General features: G+C 36.7%; 1 protein-coding gene across 3 annotated transcripts; it reads right to left on the minus strand.

Moving 5' to 3' along the window:
• Positions 1-382: 382 nt before the first annotated feature.
• On the minus strand, positions 383-24,752 carry LOC147385805 (uncharacterized). 3 transcript variants are annotated; one of them, XM_086422278.1, is made up of 22 exons: positions 24,447-24,752; positions 22,647-23,160; positions 21,853-22,495; positions 21,421-21,505; positions 19,705-19,865; positions 19,481-19,544; positions 19,214-19,359; positions 17,882-18,075; positions 17,618-17,739; positions 17,104-17,391; positions 14,673-14,822; positions 12,747-12,998; positions 12,158-12,298; positions 11,771-12,082; positions 11,436-11,609; positions 8,468-9,344; positions 8,088-8,296; positions 5,985-6,089; positions 3,623-4,798; positions 2,485-3,078; positions 2,160-2,373; positions 383-1,385 (listed from the first exon to the last, which is right to left on the minus strand). In XM_086422278.1, the coding sequence occupies exons 2-22, from the start codon at positions 23,158-23,160 to the stop codon at positions 745-747; spliced, it is 7,062 nt and encodes a 2,353-aa protein (XP_086278404.1). In that variant the 5' UTR covers positions 24,447-24,752; the 3' UTR covers positions 383-744. The 3 variants fall into 3 exon arrangements, with proteins under 3 accessions (XP_086278404.1, XP_086278407.1, XP_086278406.1); XM_086422281.1 differs by lacking the exons at positions 22,647-23,160; positions 24,447-24,752 and having other exon boundaries at positions 19,705-19,803; positions 21,853-21,994; XM_086422280.1 differs by lacking the exons at positions 22,647-23,160; positions 24,447-24,752 and having other exon boundaries at positions 19,705-19,861; positions 21,853-21,994.
• Positions 24,753-25,427: the final 675 nt, after the last annotated feature.

The following is a 25,427-nucleotide window of genomic DNA, read 5'->3' on the forward strand; positions in this document are numbered from 1 at the left end:
ATGGTCTCCGCTCATTTTTGTCACCAACTCAAAGTAGCACGTGTTGTGGGGTATCTTATTTTCAAACTCTTCTCGCCATCTCAGTCGGTTCAACATTTCAATCAATTATTAATTCAACAGAAAAGTGGTTCAAAACATCAGAAATTACATCTCTCTTTCTTCGTTCCTTCTCTTTTTAAATTATAAGATGGGTTAGTAGATGCTTAATCACTATCCTACTTTATATAGATATCAAATAATTGGTTATTTTACATTAAAAACAGTAGCGTTTTCAAGGACTTTATATCAAACTTGTGATAGAGAGAATTGCTACAAAAACAAATTCAAACCAACCAACTCGTCCAACCGATCCCAAGTTAGCTGTTAGTATAGGAGCAAAAGAGAGGATAAAAGAAGATTAAATTATAAACGATGGAATGAGACTACATTAGGGGGCAAAAAAATAAAAGAAGCTCAAGTACGATTAAACTATACACAATAGAGCGGGTCTAAAGATGAGCAAAGGGTGGTTAAAACACTTCGTTACCAAAAATGTCAAGTGGCCAATTCCTCTGCAATAGATGATGCCTCAGCAATTGACCCTAAGCTTCATCTCGAAGTGCTATCTAAGATCAGCTCATCTTCTTGACCATGATGGGGGTTTGAAATCTTCATACAAAATATTCTACAGAAATGTCTTCTTTATGCTTTTTGACAAAAAATTTGCTATCTAAGACCCAGCAAAGCTTTTCCTTAGCCACCATATCAGTCATCGTCAGATAAGCAAACAATGTCTGCCACGATACCCGCACGGGCTGACAGTCCCAATGTATCAGAGCTCAGTCCTAAACCCTGATGAGACACGAAATCCTGAAAAGGTGGTAACAGGTTGGATGGATTAGAACCAGGACGGTTGTCGATGTCCATAAGCAGCTCAAGAGCAGACAAGGAAGACGGGGTAACTGGCAACCCTCCTCCAGCACTTTCTGGCTGATGCATCATAATCATACTGTTAAAAGGTCTTGATTGGTGGTAGGTAGGTGGACGGGGTGGTGTAACCTGTTGATGCGGGGCCGAAGTGGAAGTAGGATTACTGAGTGGATGCTGACTGGGCAGCACACTTGTGTGGGGAGGGAGACTGGGTACTGACATGGATGGGGTGGGTCTGAAGGGTTGCAGATGTGGGGCTGGGGCCCGTAGTTCACTGCTAGCTTGTTGACTTGCCATGGGAAGGGTGATGGGGCTGAGGTGTGGTCTGGCAGGAGGATTGCTTGAGAAAAGTGCCGAGGAATGCTGGACTGCATGCACTGGTGGGGCTGCAGCTGGCACTGCTGGTGGACCAGGTCTCTCTGCATTTTGCAGTGATGACAACTGAAATAGTTGCTGCATGAATCCTGTAGGTGCTCCTGGAAAGGAAATAAGAGTCAGATGGGCCGTCAGATTGAAAACGTAAAGGAAGACTGCATACATGCATATTTGTATATATCAAACGCATGCATTGTTTGTATGTCGCGTGCTACCAACTTCCAAGTTCTTGATATATGAGCAGTTGTTGAGAGACAGATTTGACTCGGAAATTAGCTTATAGCTTCTTTCGAACTTTAAGTTGGATGGGTAATCATTTTATAAGTTAATTGTTTTGATAGGCAATGGAGTTAGTGGTTAGTAATTAGTGGGCAATGGTAAATTTTGAACCCAGGTAGTGGTATCCACAATCAAACTTTACCAAGTTAATAGAGCTGGCAACACAATTTTTTATTATAATCAATCATATACCAATATGGAATAATTTTTTATTTTGGATGGTTAAGAGATTGAAAAAAAAAAAGGGAGAAAGGTGGTTGAGACAATACAGGAGGAAAGCAAAGAAAATCAAGAAAAACAAGACCAAAGAACCCCCTTACACAGCAATTCTACAAACCCAATTCCATCTAAACATATTCAAGATATCATATCCAAGCCAAGCAGAACATAAAGAACCCCCTTACACATAAAGAATACTTATCAAAAAAAAAAGAACATAAAGAAAAAACAAGACCAAAGAACCCCCTTACACAGCAATTCTACAAACCCAATTCCATCTAATATTCAAGATATCATATCCAAGCCAAGCAGAGATCATTAAAATTAGAGAATGTGAATGCCAAGCTACAGGGCAAGGTCCAAAGGGATATCCATACCTTGCTGCAGTCTAGATGCCATATTACCCCTGGCATCATTGCATTTGAACTTGAATGCCTCAGCCAATATCCGATTCATATAAACTTTAATGTAATTTGAATGAAGTGTCGTCCTCTTCTGCACTAATGCTGTCTCAGAATCCTGAAGCAAAGCATTGTACTTCTTTCGGACCTCTTCTATCTCCTTCTCACACTCAGAATTGAGCCGCACTTTCTACGCATATGGAAAAACAAGAAAAGAAATCATAGAAAGGGTATTAGTTAGGGATAAGTTTTATTTTGCCTTCAATAATGGTAACAATGCTTCAGTATATCAGATACAAACCACATCTTCATGAATCCTAATGGATTGTTCGTCTTCTCTACGTATTCTCGCCAGTTCATTTTGCAGAGGGTCAAGGTGCAAAGGCTGAGACATCCGGGAATTCACAGGAGCATTTTGTGGAGGACGGTTACTAGATTCTGGAACAATGCCCATGCTTCTAGGATCTGACAAATGTCCACTTCCACCCAAAGGTGTGTCCAAAGGCGGATGGTGTTGCAACTGTACAGTGGGTTGACATACAGAGTTATTAAATGGATTAGGGTGGTCTTCCAAAGGTGGTCGTGAAACTTGAGCCTGTTGGGAAGAGGCATGCTCTTCGTTACTCTGTTCATTTTCAATCCCCACAAAGGAAAATACGTCAGGCTGACAGTATCCTGCAGAAGGTGGAGCTGTGGATGGAGGCAGCTGCGACTGCATAACAGGTGGCAGAACAGAGGTGTCATGATTAGATTGTTGATCAGATGATATGGCATCCGTCGGCAGCAGTGGCAGAACTTCGCCTTGCTGGCAAGAATCCCGCACCACAGAACTTGACAAGTCTTCAACTTGCACCCCGGATGATATGGATTGTAAGGAGTGCTCACCAGAGGGTACCTGATACACATGAACCCGCATATGATTATTATACAGCTAAGACATGCAAACTCATTCACACTTGAAACGTCTTCAACTTGAAACCAAGTTGACATGGATAAGCTGACAATGCTCATTGTGGGTACTTAAACGCATATGGAATTAGAAAAGTCTGCAATTTAATCAGTTCTGCCTCAAGAATGATTATGAGAACTGGATATGACTATTCTATAGTCAAGTCATGTCATATCATGCACACATGCACAACCACCTATTACAAAGTAGAATAAAAAAATTAAGGATAGTGTGTACCAAAAGCATATTATAGTGTGTACACCTGGGTGCACATCAGGGGTCGTGACCCACCAATGGAATATTAAAAATCAAATTTGTTTGGATGATCACAAGTCACAACCATTAAATGACTATTTTTCAGGACAGCACAAAGTGAACTGTACAGTAAAGAGGTCCAAGAACAGATTGTGCATCTTAGCATAAAGATTCACAGGTTGATATCCATATCAAACCTACCAATATATATAAACTTAAATGGAAATTCATATACCTGACGTGATGAAACTTGGCTATCTTGGGCAGAAGCAATGTGCTGATGAGTCAATGGTGAATCTGTCTGAGTTCGCTCCAAGGATGGGATGCTCCCACTGTCAGAACCACCAGCTCTACTATTCTGTTGCCTGGCTCCTATAACAGTTTCCCTTTCTGATGCCATAGTATCAATTCCATCATTATGCATGGTAAGAGTTGGCAGTTCAGTGGGGACACCAGTCTCTACTGCTTCATTTGGAACAGTTTTAGAAACTTCAGCAGATACCATTTCACCTGGCATGATTGGAACAATTCCATCAGAATGCACAGGGATAGGGTTGGCCCTCTCATGACCATCAGGAATTCCACCTTGCTCATTAGCCTCCATGTCTTCTACCCTAAAACCAGAATCAGACAATGGGAGCAAGGAAAATGAAGCCACTGGTCTCCCAGACTTTGCTTCTTCCAACCAATGATCCTTCATCCGCTTCTCTTCACTCCTAGCCGCTCGCTGCTTAGCCTCAAGTTTTTTCTGCTGCACCTCCATACTAAAGTTGAGTTTTTCCATTTTCCTTGCAAAGTCCTGATCTAGTGCCTTCAACTTATCTGATCTAATGGACATCTGACTACGTACAGCCCAAATAAGAGACTCCGAATTTCGCTCGCTTTCCAGCTTTGCCTTACCCTCCTCCAGAAGTTTTTTCCTAATTTTGTCAAATTCCTGGAATTCTTCCATTTGCTTTTTAAAGAGTTTTTTCATCCTCCTGGAATGAATTTTCGTTACTTGCTTAATACTCTTAGATAATTCATCTTTCATTAATCCATTAGAATTTTCAGATTCAGGTGCCATCCCCTGCTTGGCAGAGACTCGTTGACTAGACCCGCTATGGCTTTTAGAGTTCTCTCCGATCTTACCTACTTCAAAGTCTTGCTGATTTGAAGCTGTTGATTGTAAGCCCCTTGCAAGTAAAGTGTGTTTTTTAACTTCTCCAGTTCTTGGTGCAGGATCTTCTGCAGAATTCGACTCCATGACATTCTCTGCTCGTTGAGAAAACATTTTCTTCAGCACCCGCAATTTTGAATAGACAAACTGCACCTCTTCTTCCTTGCATTCAAAATTCAAGCACCGCTTTGCAAGTGCAAGTGATTCCCCGCGATTGATCTTGTGTTTCAACAAGGATGCTGCTGACCAGCACTACATAATTGCAAGGTACATCAATATATGTACGTTACATTTATTTTTCAGATATAATAGTTATTCTATGTAAATCGCATAGGTTTCACTTCCCATGCAATTTGTCCAAAGTCAAACATGGCTATGCAGTTGTTGATCTGTTGACTGTCCATATGTTGGACCGCAAGTGGGATTATTCGTGTCAGAATTTGCGCCATTGAAAGCAACTCTTAACTGTTACATGATTGGATTATTATTTTGGACGGTTAAATTGTGATTCTGAATATACACACATGCTGTGTGGTCATTGACTTTGACCATCCAGATGTTAGGCCACTTCTCAAATTTGGCCTAGGCAGAAATTCTCATCTTTACACAATTACAAATGTGTCTAAATTATAAAAATCTAGGTCCCAGTGATTTTTCATTTCCAGTTCTCTTAGCATAAAGTTTTCCCCCTTTTCTTGTAAAATATATTTTCTTATAGTTACCAACAAAAAGTTTATAAAAAGGCTCTTGATCTAACTAACAGACTCCTGCAACTTCTCACATGTGTATTAGTACGACACACTAAATGACATGGCAGTAAGGCCGACTTGGATATTCTCAAGCCTTGATATCCTAACCATGGATGATATCATCCTCTACCAAAATATCAGTCCTCCTGTTCTAAGACTTCTAAATTCTAACCGTACCAAATATAGAGCTTGATTCCATGGTGAAATATATGGTCTTAAAACTCTTCAACTTGTAATCAACTTGTCGGAAGGCTGGAAATGTGGCCCTTGACTCATCTCCATTTGGGTCCCATGATCATGTACCACAAAGTGTCACCCGATCACGAAAAACATAGAAGGATATTTGACCACGATCAGACCAAAGTTTTGTTTTGGGTTTTCTGTTTTTTCTTTTTTGTCCGTTGTAATTGAGCGGGCTACCTTGGCCCCCCTTTCTTCACTCTTTTCTAAAGAAGGCTCAGGGTTAATTTAGTTGGTCAGTGTTAAAGTTGGGTCAACACATCACCATGCCTCAACAACTTAGCTAAGTTGGAACTTTCAAAGCAAGATGGTCGGGTCATGTGTTTCTGGATTTTAAAACATTGCATACTTCCAATTATGTTTTATTTTCCTTTTCTTAACTATTAAATGTCTCCTAGATTTGCGAGATGATGCAACAGAGGAATTGAATAGGGAAGGAAAATTCTGACCAGAGATATTTGGAAAGCTTGTAATATCGTCGCTGGTTCCCTATTGACGTGATGATTATTCATTATGTATTCAAGAAACCTTCCAGCCATCCTCTTGACATTCTCCTGCATTTAAGGTCAAAAGCATCCAAATAAGGCATACTTGACAACATGTGGGACTGTAATCCATGATCAACAGATATGCGTGATGAAATGATAAAATAAAAATCAAGGCAGCTCCATGCCTAGAAATGTTGGGGGAAAAAAAACAATCAAGAATTAAATGTTATAGGAAATCCATGATTTTTTGCTAATATGAAGTCTCGTTCTTAGCTACAGCTGCAAAAACAAAAAAAAACAAAAAAACAGAAAAACAAAACAAACAAACCATCATTTTGCACAACACAAGTGGAGGAAAAAAAAACATATTCTTTCCAGTATTTACCAGAGGATTTGATCTTTCTTCCACTCTTTCTAAAGCAATAGCAAGGTAGTTACAACTTACACGTAATGAAAGATCATGGTCATATTCTTAAAAGCGTACTATCATTGTCTGCAGAAACATCCATGTGAACTCTATAGATTAAGTACATGGAAAAAACTGAATGATAACAATACTCTTAATGAACCATTGATTCAACTACCTTAACTAGTTCATCTAGATAAAAATCGATCTTATACACAAGATACATATATTCATCAAAACATACACTACATATACTAAGCTTTAGGACTAGATTCCATCATCAAAAGCAGTCATTGCTTAGATGACAAAACCAAAGTTCTTACAGATGGTAAAAAGTTGCTGTAAAGATGGTTCTCTGGCACTACAAGTACTAGAAACGGAGTAATGTAACAACGCAAAGTAGACCCTTATAACTACTCTCTTGAACAATTTGGGTTCCAATGACGACAGGTGATCCTTCTAATATGGTTAGGTAGAGCATTTAAGCAGGTTTTAGTTCTTTTGAACCCCTATCTCTATTCGGTAAACAGTCGGTTCTTCCAAAAAAAATGCTCAATGTCACTTAAGATTGGCTAGTTAATGCCCAAAACAATGATGCTAGCCTGGAAAAGTGCAACACATATAGGAACCAGACACAATTCTGATGGTGATATAATCCAGGACAAGACATTGCAAATTCTTTGGATATGAACAGGGTCAACTTTGAAGGTTATTTAGGAACCCTGGTGTGAAAGACTAATGGGTAGCTCTGCCCTTTATTGGAGTGTTTGAAGATTGTTGCCTTTTTCCTCGGAGGTTCCCCCAAAAATAAAAATGACTTTTTCAGAAGGTTGGGCTAGAGCCCATAGCATAATTCGTTGACATATTGCATTGCAACAATGAGGATCTTGGGTTCAAGTCCAGCTAATCCAAGACTCTTTCAGAATGTCATTGTAGGGAAAATCTGGTTAAAGATTTCGATATTTGCATAGGTACATTCGTTTATCAAAAAAAAAAAAATTGTGTAGGCATATTCCAGTGTCAATGACTTGAGTTACTCATTGGCCAAACATGGGCGTACATTAGCAGTTCTATCATACTTCTCTTTACCCTGTCATCTATTTAATAGAGTTATTTTTGTTCAGAACAATAATTAAATTCCTTTTTCAAAAAAAGAAATGCAAAAAAAAGAAACACTAAGCAAAGGAAAAGGATGTTGTGCAGAATAAACATACATAACATGGACACCATTCTCTGGAAATCTAGCCATATAGGACGTTTCTGTCAAGAAGACACCAACAATCACTCAGATGAATCATAATTTATTAAATATGATGTTTTTATCTATTATTTATACACTTAATGACATTTTCTAGCATTTCAGCTTAAGCTATAAATACATTACCTGTACAATATGAACACATTATTTTTAATAATATATCTTATAATGTATTACATAAACTGTAAACAGATATCAAAGTAACCAAGTTTGCTGAGTCAGTGTGAGATTTTGAATCTGTATCTGACACCAAGTCACACACGTCCATGTCTAAGTTACACAGAAATACACAATCCTCAAAAGGGGTAAAGCACCACGTACAGCATTAATAAATTCGAACTTCTAATAAAAAGGAACAAAAAGAAGATACTTCAGTAATTAGGTTCTATGAGATACATACTGGAAGTTGTAGGATTTTGCAGACTTTTGATATCTCTGGTTTCAAGTAGAGATGAAGGTTCATCTGTGAATCACGCAAGTTTCTTCTTCCCTCAGATTCAACCCTGTGAACTTGAGGTCGTTCAAGGATATCTTTGGCCGTAGGATTCATATTAGTTGTTGACCTTGGCAAAGTTTGAGGCACATTACCAGCTGGAGGGCCAGAATCTCCTGCGGAAAAAGGGGATGCCTTCAGTTTCACCACATGAACAAACTAGAAAAAACAATTCATGGAACTCAAACATGAAACTAGAAAAATAAAATAAAAATCTATCCTATGAGTGTCTGTTCTTCAAAGCACCCCAATCATCCATTATGCAAGTGTTAAAATAATCTACCTACCTTGCTTGTCCATGCTAACCACTTTCTTGCGCTTCTTTATAACTTCATTACTTTCAACCTCGGTTATCTTTGGTAAGTCATCAAAATATTGAACTTTTTTCCGGACCCTCGGAGAGGGCCCAGACAAATATCTCCACTGAGGACACTTCCCCTCCAGTAAATTTGTCCAGAAAGCATGAGGTAGCTCTTCATCCCTCAACTGCGTATCCAGCTCACCAAGTAAAGAAATATCCCAGGAATAAGTTGATCCTCTCTGTTGAACTTTCGAAATGATTGAACAGTTGGATGTAGTATTTCTTTCAGTGTCATGGGGTAGTTGACTGAATACTTCCTGCACTACATCATTCAAAAATGACTGCTTGGAAGAAATCTTTGAACCCGAGGATGGGGTACAACCACCATGAAACTCGGCCAGCTTATTGAATAGATAAGAGGCACCCCAAATGAGCAATGTATGGCTAGTACCACGGTTTATATTCTGTATATTGCTATCAAGGGTTACCTCTTGCTTAGCAAGAATTAAAACTTTTTCCTCCACAGTACAAGATGAATATAAACGGAAAACTTTGAGTTGTTCAAACTGTGAATCAATAGTGATCTTCTGCAGAGCTCTTAAATCATTCAATGGGTTCCAATCACTATCAAATAAAATAACATTATCCACTGATGACAGTTTAATGCTTGGAAGACAAGCACGATTTTCTATTAAGAACACAAATCTCCCTCTGTCCTTGTCATTAAACATGTTCATGGCAGCTTGCTTCTTTGACATGACCAATCCACTGTCAACACGTTCATAGGAATCAGGACCAAATCTTTGTCGCAGGAAGTCATCCAAAATATCCCCAATGGAATTTCTTCCAGAGCCACCAATACACTGCCATACCGAGAACATTTAGATGAGAATGTATAGTAAATAAATGAATAAATATATCAATATAAAATGAGTAAAAAGAGTAGGAAATTTTTCATAAAAATATAAAAGATCATAAAACAGGTGGTTCATATATATATATATATCAGAGAGAAAAATTAGCACATAATAGCTGTCCATGATAGTAACCATGATTAGAAACATGTCCTGCCGAGGAAAGGAAAAAAATTTCCAGCCTCGAGGGAGTGTACAAGAGAAATGAGTGTCTACCAGTTGGCACGAATTAGGGAAAAGAAAGTAAAGATTTTGATAATTTAGACGCACTAAAGGCGAAAATGAGGGAGTCTAGTTAAGAGATGAGGAGTTAGGGGGAAAAAAGTTTTCATAAATTACTAAATGAAGATAACAAAAGAGACTTGGCAAGAGTTAGGTGGAAATTTGAGAGAACACATACTTTCATAGGATTAAGGTCTCATAAGTGAAAGCAACTCTAGCAAAGATGAAAATAGATAGGACCTTAGGAACGGAAGGTGTAATATATTTTGGATTATCCTGCCTAACTAAGCTATTCAGTAACATTTCGAAAACTAAAAAGATGTCAGTTGAAAGGAGAACAAGCATCATAGAATCTATATTTGAGAATGGAAGAGACATTTAGAGATGTACCCACTATCAGGATATTAAACTTGCGTACTTAGCAATAACAAAAAAAAAAGGATATTAAACTTATGAACCATACAGCGAAACTATGGGAAAGAGTGATAGAACAAAGGTAAGACGAAAAAATTACTTACAGAGAATCAATTGGTTTTATGCCAGGTAGCTGAGAGGACATGTACTTTCGTAGAATTAAGGTTTCATAAGTGAAGACAACTCTAGCAAAGATGAAAATAGATGGGACCTTAGGAATGGATGGAATAATAAATTTTGGATTATCCTGGCTAACTAAGCTATTCAATAATATTTTGAACTAAAAAGATGTCAGTTGAAAGGAGAACAAGCATCATAGAATCTATATTTGAGAATGGAAGAGACATTTAGAGATGTACCCACTATCAGGATATTAAACTTGCGTACTTAGCAATAACAAAAAAAAAAGGATATTAAACTTATGAACCATACAGCGAAACTATGGGAAAGAGTGATAGAACAAAGGTAAGACGAAAAAATTACTTACAGAGAATCAATTGGTTTTATGCCAGGTAGCTGAGAGGACATGTACTTTCGTAGAATTAAGGTTTCATAAGTGAAGACAACTCTAGCAAAGATGAAAATAGATGGGACCTTAGGAATGGATGGAATAATAAATTTTGGATTATCCTGGCTAACTAAGCTATTCAATAATATTTTGAACTAAAAAGATGTCAGCTGAATACTTTGTGCATTTAAGCAATTGTATTAATAATTTAATATGAAGGTGTTTGTAGTTGATGTGACATTTCAATTTAAAATATAGTCATTTTTGTTTGTCATGCTTTTAGATACATGTGTCAATGTGTAGAAAAGACCACTAATCTTTATTTTGGTTATTTATTGTAGTTTGATAAGCTGTGAGTGCAAATTCATATGTGCTTTATCAGTTCCCACAGTTTCAAAACAAAGTTTCTCAATATTCCCATCATTTCCACAACATTTGCGTCATTTCCATGAAATTGTATTAATTTCCACACTGAATGTAATATTTTCATTTCTAGGCTGATCAAAACAAACACCAAAAACAAAATTCAACTACCTTGAGGAGAAATCAACACAACACTACAATCATGGAGAGAGGTGTGGAGTACAAGGAATTTAGAATAAGTAGAACACCAAGACTGAGTTGATAAAAATGGACTCCAAAATCGAAATCCAATACCTTGGGGGGCAACACACGACATCCACATATAGAGTTACTACGGACGAAATTACAACAATATTAAAAAAAAATGCGGGGAATATAACAATGTATAGATCTAAATGGACCCCGGCCTCCCAAACACTCAAATCAACAAAATCTTTGCATCATAATTTTAACTCAGTCAAGCAGACTTTTAAATTTACCACACACTCCATAGCAGCAAAAGAAAATCAAATGAGTATCATTGAACCGTGTACCTGAAAAATGATAAGTACTCTTAAGCCTCGTTTTTTTATTTCTGAAAGGATCTTGTCAAGAACCTGTAACTTTCCACTTGCATTTATTCCAACTTCCAAATACTCAACCTCTGGAAGACCTTTTGTGAGTAAGCTTTGCAAAGACTGATCGACAAGATAGGGATGGTCACAGCACTGCAAAGAAACATATAACTATTAAGTAATTATGAAAAACCCGAAGATGCCTACCAAGTACCAGGCCATGGTTATTGTAAAATGTCAACATATAGATGAAGAAAGAAAACATAAGAAATAAAAAAGAACAGCATGAAATGCAAGAGCTAGGTAGGTCTGACCTTCCTGGTAGAGATAAGAATATCACGAAGGGCTCCAACAAGATCATTCTTTGAACATGAACGAAGTGATATAGAGTTCGAAAGTAGAGTAGCACAATAATGCTCAAGCTGCACATTGGAAAGCCGGACAGGAACCCAGTACTCTACATACTTAGAGGACTCAGACTTCCGCTCAGAAGCAACAAACTGTGTGAACCTCTCCTTAACCTTACCAATATTGTCATTAGAATCATTCTTCAAATTATACATGCCACTCCCATCACCACTGGAATCAATGAAGGACAGCAGATTGAGGTACTCAGGTATGCTATCCTGGAGAAACATGGAAACTAAGGACCGTCTGAAGCAAAAGGCATCAAATATAAATAGCAAGAGAAAGATAAATACCTTTATTGGACCACTGGCAATAAGAAGCCTAAATTCAGTAGTTAGCATCTTAATTTGTTCAAAAAATTTTGAGATTCTGGAGTGTTGGCACTCATCAACAATTACTGCTTCCCATCCTAGACATCCTAAAACCTCTAGATCCTGCAGAACAAAATGTTCAGAAGTTAACTAGAAGTTTGAAGCAAATGAATGTAGAACAGTCTTGTTAATTTAAGTTACAAGAGAAGCGAAGATAAAACCCATTTGTCCAGCTACAATATTTAATACATCATTTGCGGAGAGAAACGGGGAATGCCCCCATAGCTTAACAACATAGTCAAAAAAGAAAGAAAAGCCCAACGATTACGAAAATAAAATTTGATAAGTGAAACAAATTTATTAAAAGGGAAAGGTCGAGGTGACTACCCCAAAGCCGAGCTACAAAGAGAACGAAAAAGAGGCAAGAAAGAACAAACACAAAGAAGAAAACTTCAATTAACAAAACAACCAAAGTGGGATGAATCATAAGTATGGGAATTTCCATCTTGAAGTGTACTGTAAACCCTCTTTATAGAAACATAACCAATCAAAACATTAAGAAATAAGGTACCTCAACAATAGCATCTGGAGGTGATAAAAGTACTTCAAACATTACACAACCCTCCTCATAAAACTCCAGAGATCGTATACTCTTGCGGACATCTCTATTCCCATTGTAGGCAACAACTTTGACAGAAGGTGTCAGGCGCATGAACTCAGCCTCCCATGCAGAAAGAGCAGAGAAGGTTGAGATGATGAGAAAAGGACGACAAATATCAGATTGCAAGGATAAGATAAATAAGATAACCTTCAAAACTCGCTCCTGCAAACATGAAATCATCAAATCATATTAAAGAATTGGAGTACAAATTGTACATGGATGTTTGAACATCAGCTAGCTGAATTCAGGAGAAAATCAAATTGTTGAGAAACAGAAGGTAATAATCAAACTTATCAAAAAAAAAAAAAAAAGACGGTAATAATCAAGTCTTTTGCAGAGTAGAGAGAGAATAAGCATCAAAAAACATATCAATGAATCACACACAACTCACAATTTTCTGGCTAACCTTGCATGGTTACCTAAGATGATAATTCAAAGACATGCCGACAAAAACTTAAGAAGATTAATATATAAAAAATAAGAAAAGGAAAAAGGATTTCCAGATAAATAAATAATGGACAGCAAATACGACCATGCAACAAAGAAACCTACACCCTGCAGGGACATAAAGAAAGAGAACCACAGCGCAGGTCACATCTAAAAAAATAATAGCTTTTATAGAATAGAACCACATATAAGCAAACTATTTTGCCCGCCAGTTCTATTGCAGGTCTAAAAAGATTTTTGCAAGATATGAAGTAAGGCTTTACCAAAATATAATGAAACTCTTTGACACATGAATTCTCATGTGACTCACAAGGTTAAACAAGCAATCAACATTTCACAATCAAAGGTGTAGTAATGTTTGTACCCAAGGTTTAAAACCTTGGTCACAAAGTATTGTCTCAATGAGGAGAAAACCAAGACTGTCTCAACTGAGACATTGAACGTTTACAGACCAATGTTCCATTCCAGTCTCAAAAGAGTCTCATGCTTGTACCTGATTATATGTCACACTAACAGAGAACGGATCGCATCTTCAATCCATTTATTTTTCAAATAGCCCCTTGGATAGTTATATACTAAATTCATAATAAAGGTAGAAATTGACTAGAAACCATATTTCAACGAATCTACATCTATTTCGCCGTTACTTGGTTGCTTTACTGGAAGTAACTTCCTCACTTCAACTAAAAGATCTGAAGTTCAAGTCATGGTATCAACAACAGCATCAGAAACTATATTTTATATAATCATATTAATTATTTGAAGACACATTCTGAACTTGGTAAAAATGGATCCTTGCTTACCAATCACACATTAAGAATCTTCATTCACTCCATCGTCCTGTATTACCTTTCCAATCTATGGATAAAATACGATGGATGAATGGCAATGCTTAGGTACGAAAATGACAACCCAATTGTTATGTTAACCATTTCCCTCCTTCCACATTATGCAACTAATTTTTTGAGAAACATTCTTATTTCATGTGCCAACAGAAAAGAGAGCAACCCCAGGGACTTCATAATTTGCAAAAACTAAGAAAATGCAATAAAGCTTGGTTTTTTTTTTTTAATATATGCATAAACAGAACATACAGCAACCCCGGCCAGGGCCTTCATAATTCATTCAAATTAAGAAAATGCAATAAAACTCATTTTTTTCTGACTATTGCATTAATGGACTTGGGAGTTTTTTTTAAATGTCCAGATACTATCACAACACCAATGTAAGAGCCATAATTTATTATATATATTCCATGCCTTTATCAGATAGCATGCCTTCGATATCATAAATATCCAAAAGAAAGACATTGGACACTAAGCATTATGAAGTTGCAAAATGCATTTTAAAAAAAAATCAAGAATATGAACATGATCTAGCAAGTTCTACCTGGTCCTCAATGACAACGGCATTCTGGCCTTTGTGCCAATATTCACGAAGCTTGTTGACAAAACTTAGATGATCATTATCTACTCCAGTTACACCTATGCCTGACAATTTTGACAATTTGAACAATGAACCTTTCCTTTCATGCAGTAGCTGCAAATTGTTGATTATAAATCCATTAGCCAACAGGTATGTCAGGCTGTTCACAACAAAAAGTTAGCAAAATTAAGTAATCCAATAATAAGAGGAAAGAAGTAAAATTTTTAGCCCAATAAAAGATGTAACACATCATTTGTACGTAGTTGAAACTAAGAATGTCCTTGGTTGGAAAAAAATCATAATGCTTGGAAGCAGCAAGAAGATAAATAAAATACATTGGCTTTTAATATAAAGGAAACACCATACATGGATGACATTGAGATCAAGCATCAACAAAATGATTGGAACAAAATAAAGAAACAATTTAAATCAAGCCTCTGGCTGGAAATGTAATTATGTAAATAAGCTGGATTATATATTCACATCAAGAAGCACCAAACTGTCATCGTAACATACTACTAATAGCAAAGACAAGCATGTAGATTGTTGCTATTATAGCAGTAAATCACAGTATCCCAGAACACATTAAATGCCAATGTGCTACCAACATGCTTGAGTAATTAGAAGTAAACATCGCTTAGCATGGGTCATGATCGTTCGAGAAAAGGTAAATGTGGGGTAATTTTGACTGATAACAAACAGAAACCAACATGCAACTAGTACCAATGACAAAGAAAACCTCAACAAGTCTTTGAATTTAACTCTAGAAGCCTAAAAGTAGAAAGCTTAAGATTTACGTTATTTTAAATTTCTCTTCAAGAAAATCATATTTCTTTTAACCAATATGGTGAGAAGTATCCAAGTCACTAAAAGCGATTCAAGAGATTATCAATAATGCAGCTGGTATCTCAGTAAAAATCAAGATTAAACCAAATTCATCAATATTTTTTAAAGATTTAAAAAAATAACAGAAGCTATGAAGTTTCTTTATATAATATGATAGTGACTAGTCAATTGTCTCATATTAAAACTGATATTTATATCGCAAAAGACCTACTAAAAACAGATAAATAAGAGGGGAAGAGACAGCTCAATTTGAGAGAATAGTGGTAGATGAGATAGGGAGAGGAGGGACGAAGAGCAAAGATGGGGTGGTAGATGAGAGAACCAAGAGCTTCGTCATCGACAGAAAAGGAACCCCCGACTTTTTCCCTAAAACTAGTTTGATGTTCTGATGTGTTTTAGAAAAACTAAAGACTGCCCTGTTTTGGGACCAAAACTGGAAAAAAACCAACAACAAGGGGCCAGAGGCAGACTTCATCTAACCCTCATTGACCCAATATGTAGCAACTAGCAAGATCTCCTTGCTAAGATTTACAGAACAGAGCATAGATGCCAGGCTAGCAACCCAACCAATCTCCCAATTGTTGAAGACCCTCCTAAACCGAAGTCCCATCATCCTCCCTAACAATGAAACAAGAGATTTGCAAACCTTTTTTCTGCAACAAAGCAAACAACTCAAGAAACTGTTCCATGATATCATGAAAAGATCCTGGGGATCATTTTAAAGAATCCATCTTTATAGGAAAATGGATGAAGGAATCCATTTTTGTAGCAAACCTACTTGTCGGAAAAAAAAAAGCTTTAAATATATGAATAGATTTGAAGAAAAATGTCCTGAAACAAAAGCAATTCAGTTGCTAAACAAGAGAAGAAATGAGAACCACGGTGCTTTACATCCTTGCTTCAAAATGTTGTTAACTAAAAGATGATTTGACACTTTGTATTCAGTTATGAAATTGAACTTAAACATTATTATGCCTTCACTTGCCCTTAATGAAGGGGTATAAAGAGTAAAAAGAGGAGGCTTCAATGTCCCAAATAACTTTTGGGTAGGTATCTTCTTTATGGTACCGATTAAACAGGCGTTAGGTTTGATGATTATGTATTTAGATGATTAAACAAAAAAGAGCTAACATTTGCTTCAACAAGGGCTTGAGAAAAAGCTTTCTTTTATTTATTTATTTTTTTGTGTGTGGGAGGGTAGGTGTTGGGGGAAGGGGAGGTCTTCAATGAAGCTTCCTCATAAAGCTGAGTTCATTAGACTAGCATTTGAGATTTGATGAGACCGTACAGCTCCCAAGATACTTGGTAGACCAATATGGTCCTCCTACTTAGATCCATGGTTCAAATTCAGAACAAATATCAAGAGGTCAAAGAGTAGGTTTGATAAAATGAGCTTATGTGCAGAAGATAATCTTGCCATACCAGTACACAACCTGTGGTCTTGAGAGAAATCATGCAAAGATTGAAAATACTAAAAAAAAGTACCAGTTATGGTAATGATAAAGAAAATAAAAAGTACTTCCAATTTTCATCATGTGATTAGAAGCACCTTATCTGCTCTAGAAGGGTCAGATGCTCGTTTTGCCTTCTCACGGCGACTTTCATAATCACCTATGAGTGTCAAAGCTTCTGGCGACCTCAAAAATGATGCATTCTCCAACTCCCAGGTAGCATGCTCATAACCAAGACCACGCCATTTCACAAACCACTCATAAGAACAATTTGTGATATCACTATGATTCTCACTAAGGTACTCATCACGCTGCTCTGGGGACATTAACAATTTTTTTCGTAGCAGACGATGTGGCTTAGTCCACTCTGATTTCCACTTAAAAACCTGAAGAGTAAAAAATTTTAAAGCATAGAAAATCATTAATAAGATAATGTTACTTTTGTGGCAAAAAAGAATCAAATACTGAAACTGTCAGTACATCTCACTATAAATCCAACGATCAAAACAGTGAAATACCGCATTTGTATGCCAAAGAAGGATGTCATGATACGAATTAATAATAATAATAATAATATATATATATATATATATATATCATGAGATGAGAGACCTGGTTTTTCTTGAATTTTGCAACAAGCATTGGAGATTCAAGAAGCAGCTGACTTTCTGGAACCCAACGGTTATGAACATGAGCAAGACCTCTGTACTTGACCAAATATTGCTTATGCATTCCTAGCACAACAATATGTAGTAATTATTAGCAAAGACCACCCCTATTATCTATGAAATAACTCATTATGAGGACATGAATAAACAAAATGAGCAAGCATTTGATAGAAAAGAATCATGAAATTGTTTAAAATTATATCCATACCTTCAGAATCTGACACCTCCACTTCTCTAGCATCCCAAATGGACTCTACTCCTCCAGACACTGAATGCACACCTGACGCTATCTTCTTCTTAACACACCACAGACAATGCCAAACTCCAGGTGGGACATCCTTCAGAGGAGGATCAAGACAATGGAGATGGTAGCTTTTTTTGCACCCTTTTCCATCACAGCATCTGAAATCATAGCAGGAAATGATTTCAGAAATTGCATGTTACAAAATAAATAATCTGTCTACATAAATATCAATGGAATTGCAAAAATTTAGAAATAACCTAACATCAACCCAAAAGCAAAATTTATGAAGATGATTAACATGTTTAAGAGTCACTCTTCTTTCCAAAACATCTACAAAGTATGAAACTGTCTAAATGAGTAACCAAGCAATTCAATCCTCTTGATAAACCAGCCATTAAATACAACACAACATTTGACAGCAAATCCCTCTCCAGGCTTGCTAGAAGTCTCTCATATCAAATTATTTGAGTATGCACGTTTTGAGGCAGATGCACATTCAGCAAGTGAAAAACAATAAATAAATAAAAACAACCATAAAATTGTGCGCAATGTGCATAAGTTATCACATGGCCTCACTAATTTAGAAAAGCAAAAAAAAAAAAAAAAACCATTATCACCATCATCATAAAACTATGTAGTATCCTAACTATTTGAGTATGAACTATCTAGAACAAACCACCATCTTAAGTTAGAATGAAATAACTGGTAGCTGATAAAAATATGAGAATCAAAACTAATTTTTTGAGCCTTTGGCCAATCGCTTCCACTGAGCTAAGAGGTACCTTCAACGACGGAATTGACCTGTACTCTTGCCTTTTACCCAGGATGCATTAGTAATGATTTTAACAAGGCAATAAATGCTGTTTTCTTTAGGTGAGTACAAGAAAAAAATTTGAGAACTATAAAACAGAAGATAAACAATGTTTAGAGAAGCTAATAGAAATAAAAAAAGGTAACAGGTGTCTAATTTCCCAGTATTAGTTGGTAGAGATGTGTGTCAACAATTCAAGGACAAGTAGAAGTTGATGGATGTAGAAGTAAGCAGGATCGCTCTTCTATTGGGTCTCTATTCTCTTCAATAGGCATCCATATTGTTCTAGAGACCCTGTGGTTTCTAATTTGCATTTGTTGCCATTTTGCTAAGAGATAGTGAGGAGGAATCCTTACTAGAAACCTAGACTTGAGTATTGTACAGTTTCGTATATCAAGGCTTTTACTTTCTCAACCGAAAAAAAAAATCAACTTGCCAGTAAGTATTCAAGACACACATGAAATCAATTCAATAGGGTTACCCACAAGAGCTTTCCACCAAGTTTGCAGATGAAACATGCATTATGGTCAGCACCCATCTTGATGTCCAAAGGTAACTCCTTTCGCACCACATTGTCGCAGCATTCTTTAGTACGTCCCATGCTAAACCTTGCTTCAAGTCCCCGCCCATTCTAGTGCAAAGCGTTAAGAATGATAATATTAATTTCCAAATATAAAGCTCACCCAGGAAAAAATATCAATTTAAAAAGAAAAAACTCTGAAATGAAAACTAAGCAGACGAAAAACATATACTTCTTCCAGAGGAATTGGGATCTCTATTGTAGCAGTGAAAGTGCTCTGACAATGCATATTTTTCCTGGAAGAAAAATACATAAAAAGATAACTGTTAAACGACATGATAAAACAACCAACAATTAAAAGCGATATAACACATTTGTTAGAAGGAAGTTACTGGTGAAACTTATCCAAGCATTCATGAAAAACATGAGATAGCATGAGAATGAAACATCGCACACCTTTGAGCTTCAGGCAAGATCTCACTGCCATCAAGATCCTCCTCTTCTCTTTTTTGATCGATGAGAGATGCATCTTCTTTAGCCCCATCCTTTTGAATGCTACTCACAAAAATCCCACTATTTTGAGGACTTCTGAACACAGTTGATTGCTCACAAACTTCCTAAGTAATAGATAAAGAACAATAATGCTTAAAACACACAAATACTTCACCCTATAGAAACAACTTTGTAGGAATTGATGGTTCAACGGCAAGGAAATTAATTCAGAGTCTCCAAGAGAAAAAAAAAAAAACTTAAACAAAAAAAAAACTAACATAAAATGACTCACAATGTACACCAGGAAGTAAGAAATAGCGAGCAAACCACTAAAGAGATGAAGCTTACGCAAAGGACCAAAAAAGTAAATGATAGCCCCAAAACAATCATAAGCACTTTATGTCCTACTTTTTTGGGTGTAAGCTCTAAAATGAATCCGAAGGCCTTTTCTTTGAGGATTTTGTTAGATGGGACCCTATGTATCAGGATCATACATAGTTGTTGTTAGTTTCAATTGTAGTTTGTACTTCATTTTTATATATTTTATATTATTTAGTACGTCTCCTCAACATGCTTCATTGTATGTTTCGCCCCTTCATGAAAGCGAATCAGTAAATCACATTCTTTTGCATTGAGTTTTCCTGGTCTATATGGCCCGATTTCCTATCTCTTTCCCAAATCTCTTGGCCATTTTCAATATCTATCATAGAGGTGTTTCAATGTTGGCTATCTCTGTGCTTTGCAGGGCAAAAAATTCTATGGAGTCTTCCATCTTTTGTTGTTTGTTGGTGCTTATGGAAGGAAACAAAAGGGTGTGTTTTTCAGCGAGTGGACGACTCAGTCGATGACGTTATCATCTTTGCGCTAGGTCTTCTATTTTTTTGGTGAAAGTTCTCTGATTTTTTTTCTGAGTGTGTTTTGGTAAGATGGGAGCATGTTTGCTCCAAAATGAGTGAGGGTTAGCTTGTAGATGACGAGGGATTGATCCAAGCCCTTATTTTCTTTTTTCTTTTTTGTTTTCTGCTTTGCTTCCTGTAGGTTGGTTCTCTTAACCACTTTTCTATTCTCTTCTTCATTAAAATCTTACTGAAGATCCTGAAGTTTTTTAAGACCACCATCTCGAGCTCTTCTTACTTATTCTCGAATAATTGTTTCAATCTCCCCAAATGGCCCAAATCATCGCAAAAGGGAGCATCCTCCATAATACATTACTTTTCAAAGAGAATACCTTTCGTAAGTTATTTTCCTAATGGTAAGATAGATTTCAAAAAAGCTTTTATATAGTGAGGCCCTTGCTCACACTCCCTCTTTGAATTGTAAATAATGTTCAGGACACTCCATATTTGAGATCTGATTTCTATCTCACATGCTTCCAGAAACAAAATGTAAAACCATTGGGAAAACAACAGAATCACAAAGTGAAAAGCCCTCCTTGGTTGATTCCAGGTCCCTTTGGTTGAGACCCATTTATCTTGCAAAGCAGAATAAATAAACCCCTTGGAAAGATTCTACTTGCGTATCTCTAGTCTTAAAGAGATACCGTACAGCAGAACTTAAGCATGCTGGAAATTTCAACCAAAGATTGAGTAATTTTTTATCCACCACATGCATACCCTCCCACAAGAAGAAAAAATGTGTGACAAAAAAGAGAAATTGCATTTAACAGAGGAGGGAACAAACCTCCTGAAAAGACTTGTTGCATAAATCATGCTCTGTTTTAGAGTTGCAAGAGCAAACATCATGATTTTGTGAATCAAAGGCTACCCTGCCCAAGCAAATAGCAAATATAAATTAATTAATCAACAAGCTAATAGTTAGGATGCTCCTTACTTATCAAATTAAATGTAACTAAAATTTCACATATACAAATATAAAAAAATTCATCCCCCATGTTACGCATAACAGGAACATTGTTGCTCATTTATCATTCATTCTAGTAGCTTAGCAGTTCACGCCACAATTTCTCACAGGTGAGGTTTGGTACATTAAAAAGGCTCAATGCAGGTGAAATGGTACTAAAATGTCATTTTCTTTGTTCCAAAATGCAGGATTTTATACATCCAGCTTTGCGACAGACTTACAGAACTACAGCGATTATAATAAAGAGATAACCTTTGTCTTTTAAAGCAGCCAGCGCATTGCCCAAGAAGTTTACTCCTCTTACTTCCAGATGGCGACGAAGAAACAGAATTGGCATTAGAAGTGTCGAGCTTGTCCCCCACAGCCTTGCCAGAGGCACCAGAAGAATTCCAACTCACTCTCTTCCTCTTTCCTTTAAGAGCTCCAACATTATACGTCTTTCCCAGATCACGTTCACCAGAAAGTGATCCACCTTTCGATGTAGATTCTGTTAACTCAGGTTTCTGTAAGTCTTCCTTAGTTGAGCAGTCCATATGCATCCTCCCATCATCAACAACATTTTCTTTGGCCATTATTTCATCTGGAGAACAGTCTCCATGCTTGGATTCATGAGCCTTCTCAGGAAAAGTTTTAAGCTTCCTCCTACAATGAGATAGTTCTATATCCCCGTGATTTTTCGAGGTCAGCTCAGCAAATTTTCCCGAACGAGACCTGGATCCTTCAACAGCTCCTTTGCTACCTTCTTCAAAATCTGTTCTTCTCACTTCATCTCCATTTCTTTCACTGCACCCATCTTCATCCTCCTCCTCCTCCACTTCCTTGGAACCAGTAGCACCTATGGTGGGCCTATCCCCTTGAGACAACTCATCCTTCCCTTTTAGCTTCTCATCAAGATCTACCAAGATGAGCAGAAAATAAAAGAATTATTTTGATGAACTAACATGGGAGACCATCAACAGTCATAATGAATGTTCTACGATAACTTATAATAAAAAATTGTTTTATAATAATAAAGAAGTTGCAGTCACAAACAATCTCCAGCATACCTGAATCCTTGGTCTTCCTAGTCCGGGTCTTGAGTAATGTCTTGCAACTGCGGGAATCCAATTTCTTCTTTTTCAAAACAATGAGAGTAGGTTTTGGATTCTTTTTCTCATTTCTGTTCCGATCTCCAATATCTGTTGTTGGTTGTTTCCCACTTCTAACTACTACCTTCTCTTTTTTCTTTTTTGTGTCCAAAGAACTCAAACCCTTCTTCTCGGATTTCTTTGAACCTGAAGAACTCGAAGTACGACTTTTCTCACCCCTAGCAGACCTTATTGAAGGACTCGGTATCCTTCGCTTCTCAACTCGCTCCGATTTTCTCTTAATTGGAGGTGTCGGTGATGTACGCTTCTCAATTCTTTCAGACTTTCGTGTATTTGAAGAACTTGGTGCCCTCTGTTTTTTTGAAGGTGTTTCTCTAGAGGACCTTCTTAAACCAGCTGTTGGTGTTGTCGCAGTGACCGGAGTAATCGAACTTTTTTCACAAATTTTCCTCCTCTTTGAAACATTAGCCATCTTTTCCACAATTAATTCATCAAAAAGTGCAAAACTCAGTCATTTTGCAATGTGAGTGATTAGAGTTTTCTCACAGTATATTAAACAAAAAAGAAGGTAAAGAAAAGAAAAAGGATAAGGAACGATAAAATACACTTTAAATGAACTAACAAATTTTCTTTTATCATAAAAACAATCCTGAAGACTAGAAAATCTAGCTGTATGACATAATCAAGCACAGGTTTAAAAAAAATATATCAAAATCAAAATAACAGTATAGAAGCATAAAAGTAAACATCCAATGAGTAATTAAATTCATACAAACATTTTTCTGCTGAAATGTCATTAAACCATGAATTTTAAGATATTTAATACAAATAGAATAGCTTTTGACTATAATGTCCTGATTCACAGTCAATGCTTGTTCTGGATCAACTCGTAGTTTTCAGTTACAAAAGTGGTTAACCTAGTTAGTTGGGGTAGGACAGCTACATCGGCCTCAATTTACTATTATGATAAATATTAGTCCATTGGAACTTCCTCATGATTCCTACATGTAAAGTTCACCAAAGCTATTACATCTCCGGCACTACTAATTTGACTCTTATCCATCACGGCCTAGTTTCTTAGAGCACACATCAAAATACTCCTTGGAGCAACCAAAGCTTGCAAATGAAAAACAGAAAAAGATTGTGGCTTTGCAATATCACGTTGAACCCTATAACCTAAATGGCTATCATACGAGGCAAATCAACAATTTGATCAGCCCACAAGCCATCTAGGTGCCCATATGTGCAAAAATGACACAAAAGTATACTCAGACTCCTTCAACTAAGAGACCAAAGAACCAGGCTGGACTAAAGGAGCAAATTCATAACAAACCCTATACATGCATTTGTCTTCGATGGAAACAAAACCCTAGGAAGCAATGCTACATCTATGGACTATAAAAATCACTCAAAAAACACTCGCCGAAGCCCTAATTTCCATTGTGAACAAGAAAAACATATTCAGATTTCAGAACCTCCAAATTTGAAAAAATATATTATTATTATTATAAACAATTCTGTGTATATCTGATGATAAATTCGCAATAAATCACGAAAAGGCAAAATCTTTTGTGAAAACGAAACCCTAATTCAGCTGGAAAGAAAGAAAAAAATTACAGTGAGAGATTGAATCCATCAAGAAATCTCGAAAACAAGATGATTCTTGATCAAGAAACGAAGATGATCAATGATGCAACATTAAAGTCGGATTATAAGAAGATCTAAGATAAAGCAATGTGAGATTTAACAGGCGCTTACAGTGGTTTCTTTCGTTTCGGATTTGGTACGATTTACAGAGAGATGGAACGAAGTGGTTTTTAATTATTACTAAAATAAAAGGGAAGACGAATATTAGATTAGAGGGTAAAAATGGAAGAAAAAATAAGAGCTGCGAAACTGGCGAGGAGAGGAGATAGGAGAGGACGGGTTCTCTTTATGTAACCGAGAAAATTGTGCCGCGAGATTACGAAAATATCTTCAGAAAGTAAAATTGTAACGCTTCGGTTCAGTGACCGCAACTACCCGTTACGTTTCGGGGCGCGAACGGACAGTAGAACTCCTCGTACGAACTACGAAGTACAAAATCGAAATTTCCTAATAATGCTGAAATGACAAAAAGTATTTACTGCGATTCTCACAAGTCTGACGTATCTACATATAAAATTCAGTATTTTTTACCATAAAAAGCTGAATATTTTGTCGAAATTACTGGTTCAGAGTCAGACACGTTTTTATTTTTACTTTTTTTTTTTAAGTTATTTACCAAGAGGGCTATATGCCCGTTTTGGTATTTATTTGCTTTTACCAAGACGAGTATTTTTTGTGACGAAGTGATCTTGTGGTAGCGGGCCAGCCATCGGACCATTGGGAACCAAAGACGCAGGACTAGTCCTCGGACCGCACAAACCATGGTTGGGGCGGAAACTTTAATTTGGTTAAAAACGATATAACAATACTTGTCTTGGTAAAAAAATCACGAATCTTTTATTTGAGGTTCCAAAAATGTTAAAAATGAGAAAATCACAAATGTAAATTGTAGATGTCAAAAAAAAATTCACTCCCTCGAGATCTGCAACCTATTGTTGATTCTCCCTTGCTCATTGGAAGCCTCTCATGTGTGACAATTGTAGACACCCCAATTTGAATAGTCCCCACTCAAAATAATCCAAAAAAATCAATTTTTTTAGTAAAATCCGCCAACAAGTCTAAAAAGTTCAAATAGCAAAAAATTTTGATTTT

The sequence above is a fragment of the Akebia trifoliata genome, chromosome 14 (assembly GCF_017979445.1).
Source record: "Akebia trifoliata isolate Shusen 1 chromosome 14, ASM1797944v1, whole genome shotgun sequence".
Lineage (NCBI taxonomy): Eukaryota > Viridiplantae > Streptophyta > Magnoliopsida > Ranunculales > Lardizabalaceae > Akebia > Akebia trifoliata.

What these genes read in the sequence shown, in the direction of transcription:
- LOC147385805 (XM_086422278.1), bottom strand. Translation starts at nt 23,160, where the DNA reads ATGGCTAATGTTTCAAAGAGGAGGAAAATTTGTGAAAAAAGTTCGATT. An exon ending in AAACTTGGTGGAAAGCTCTT is followed by an intron (nt 18,076 to 19,213) that starts GTGGGTAACCCT and finishes CTATGATTTCAG; the next exon opens with ATGCTGTGATGGAAAAGGGT. An exon ending in CCGTTGTCATTGAGGACCAG is followed by an intron (nt 12,999 to 14,672) that starts GTAGAACTTGCT and finishes TCATGTTTGCAG; the next exon opens with GAGCGAGTTTTGAAGGTTAT.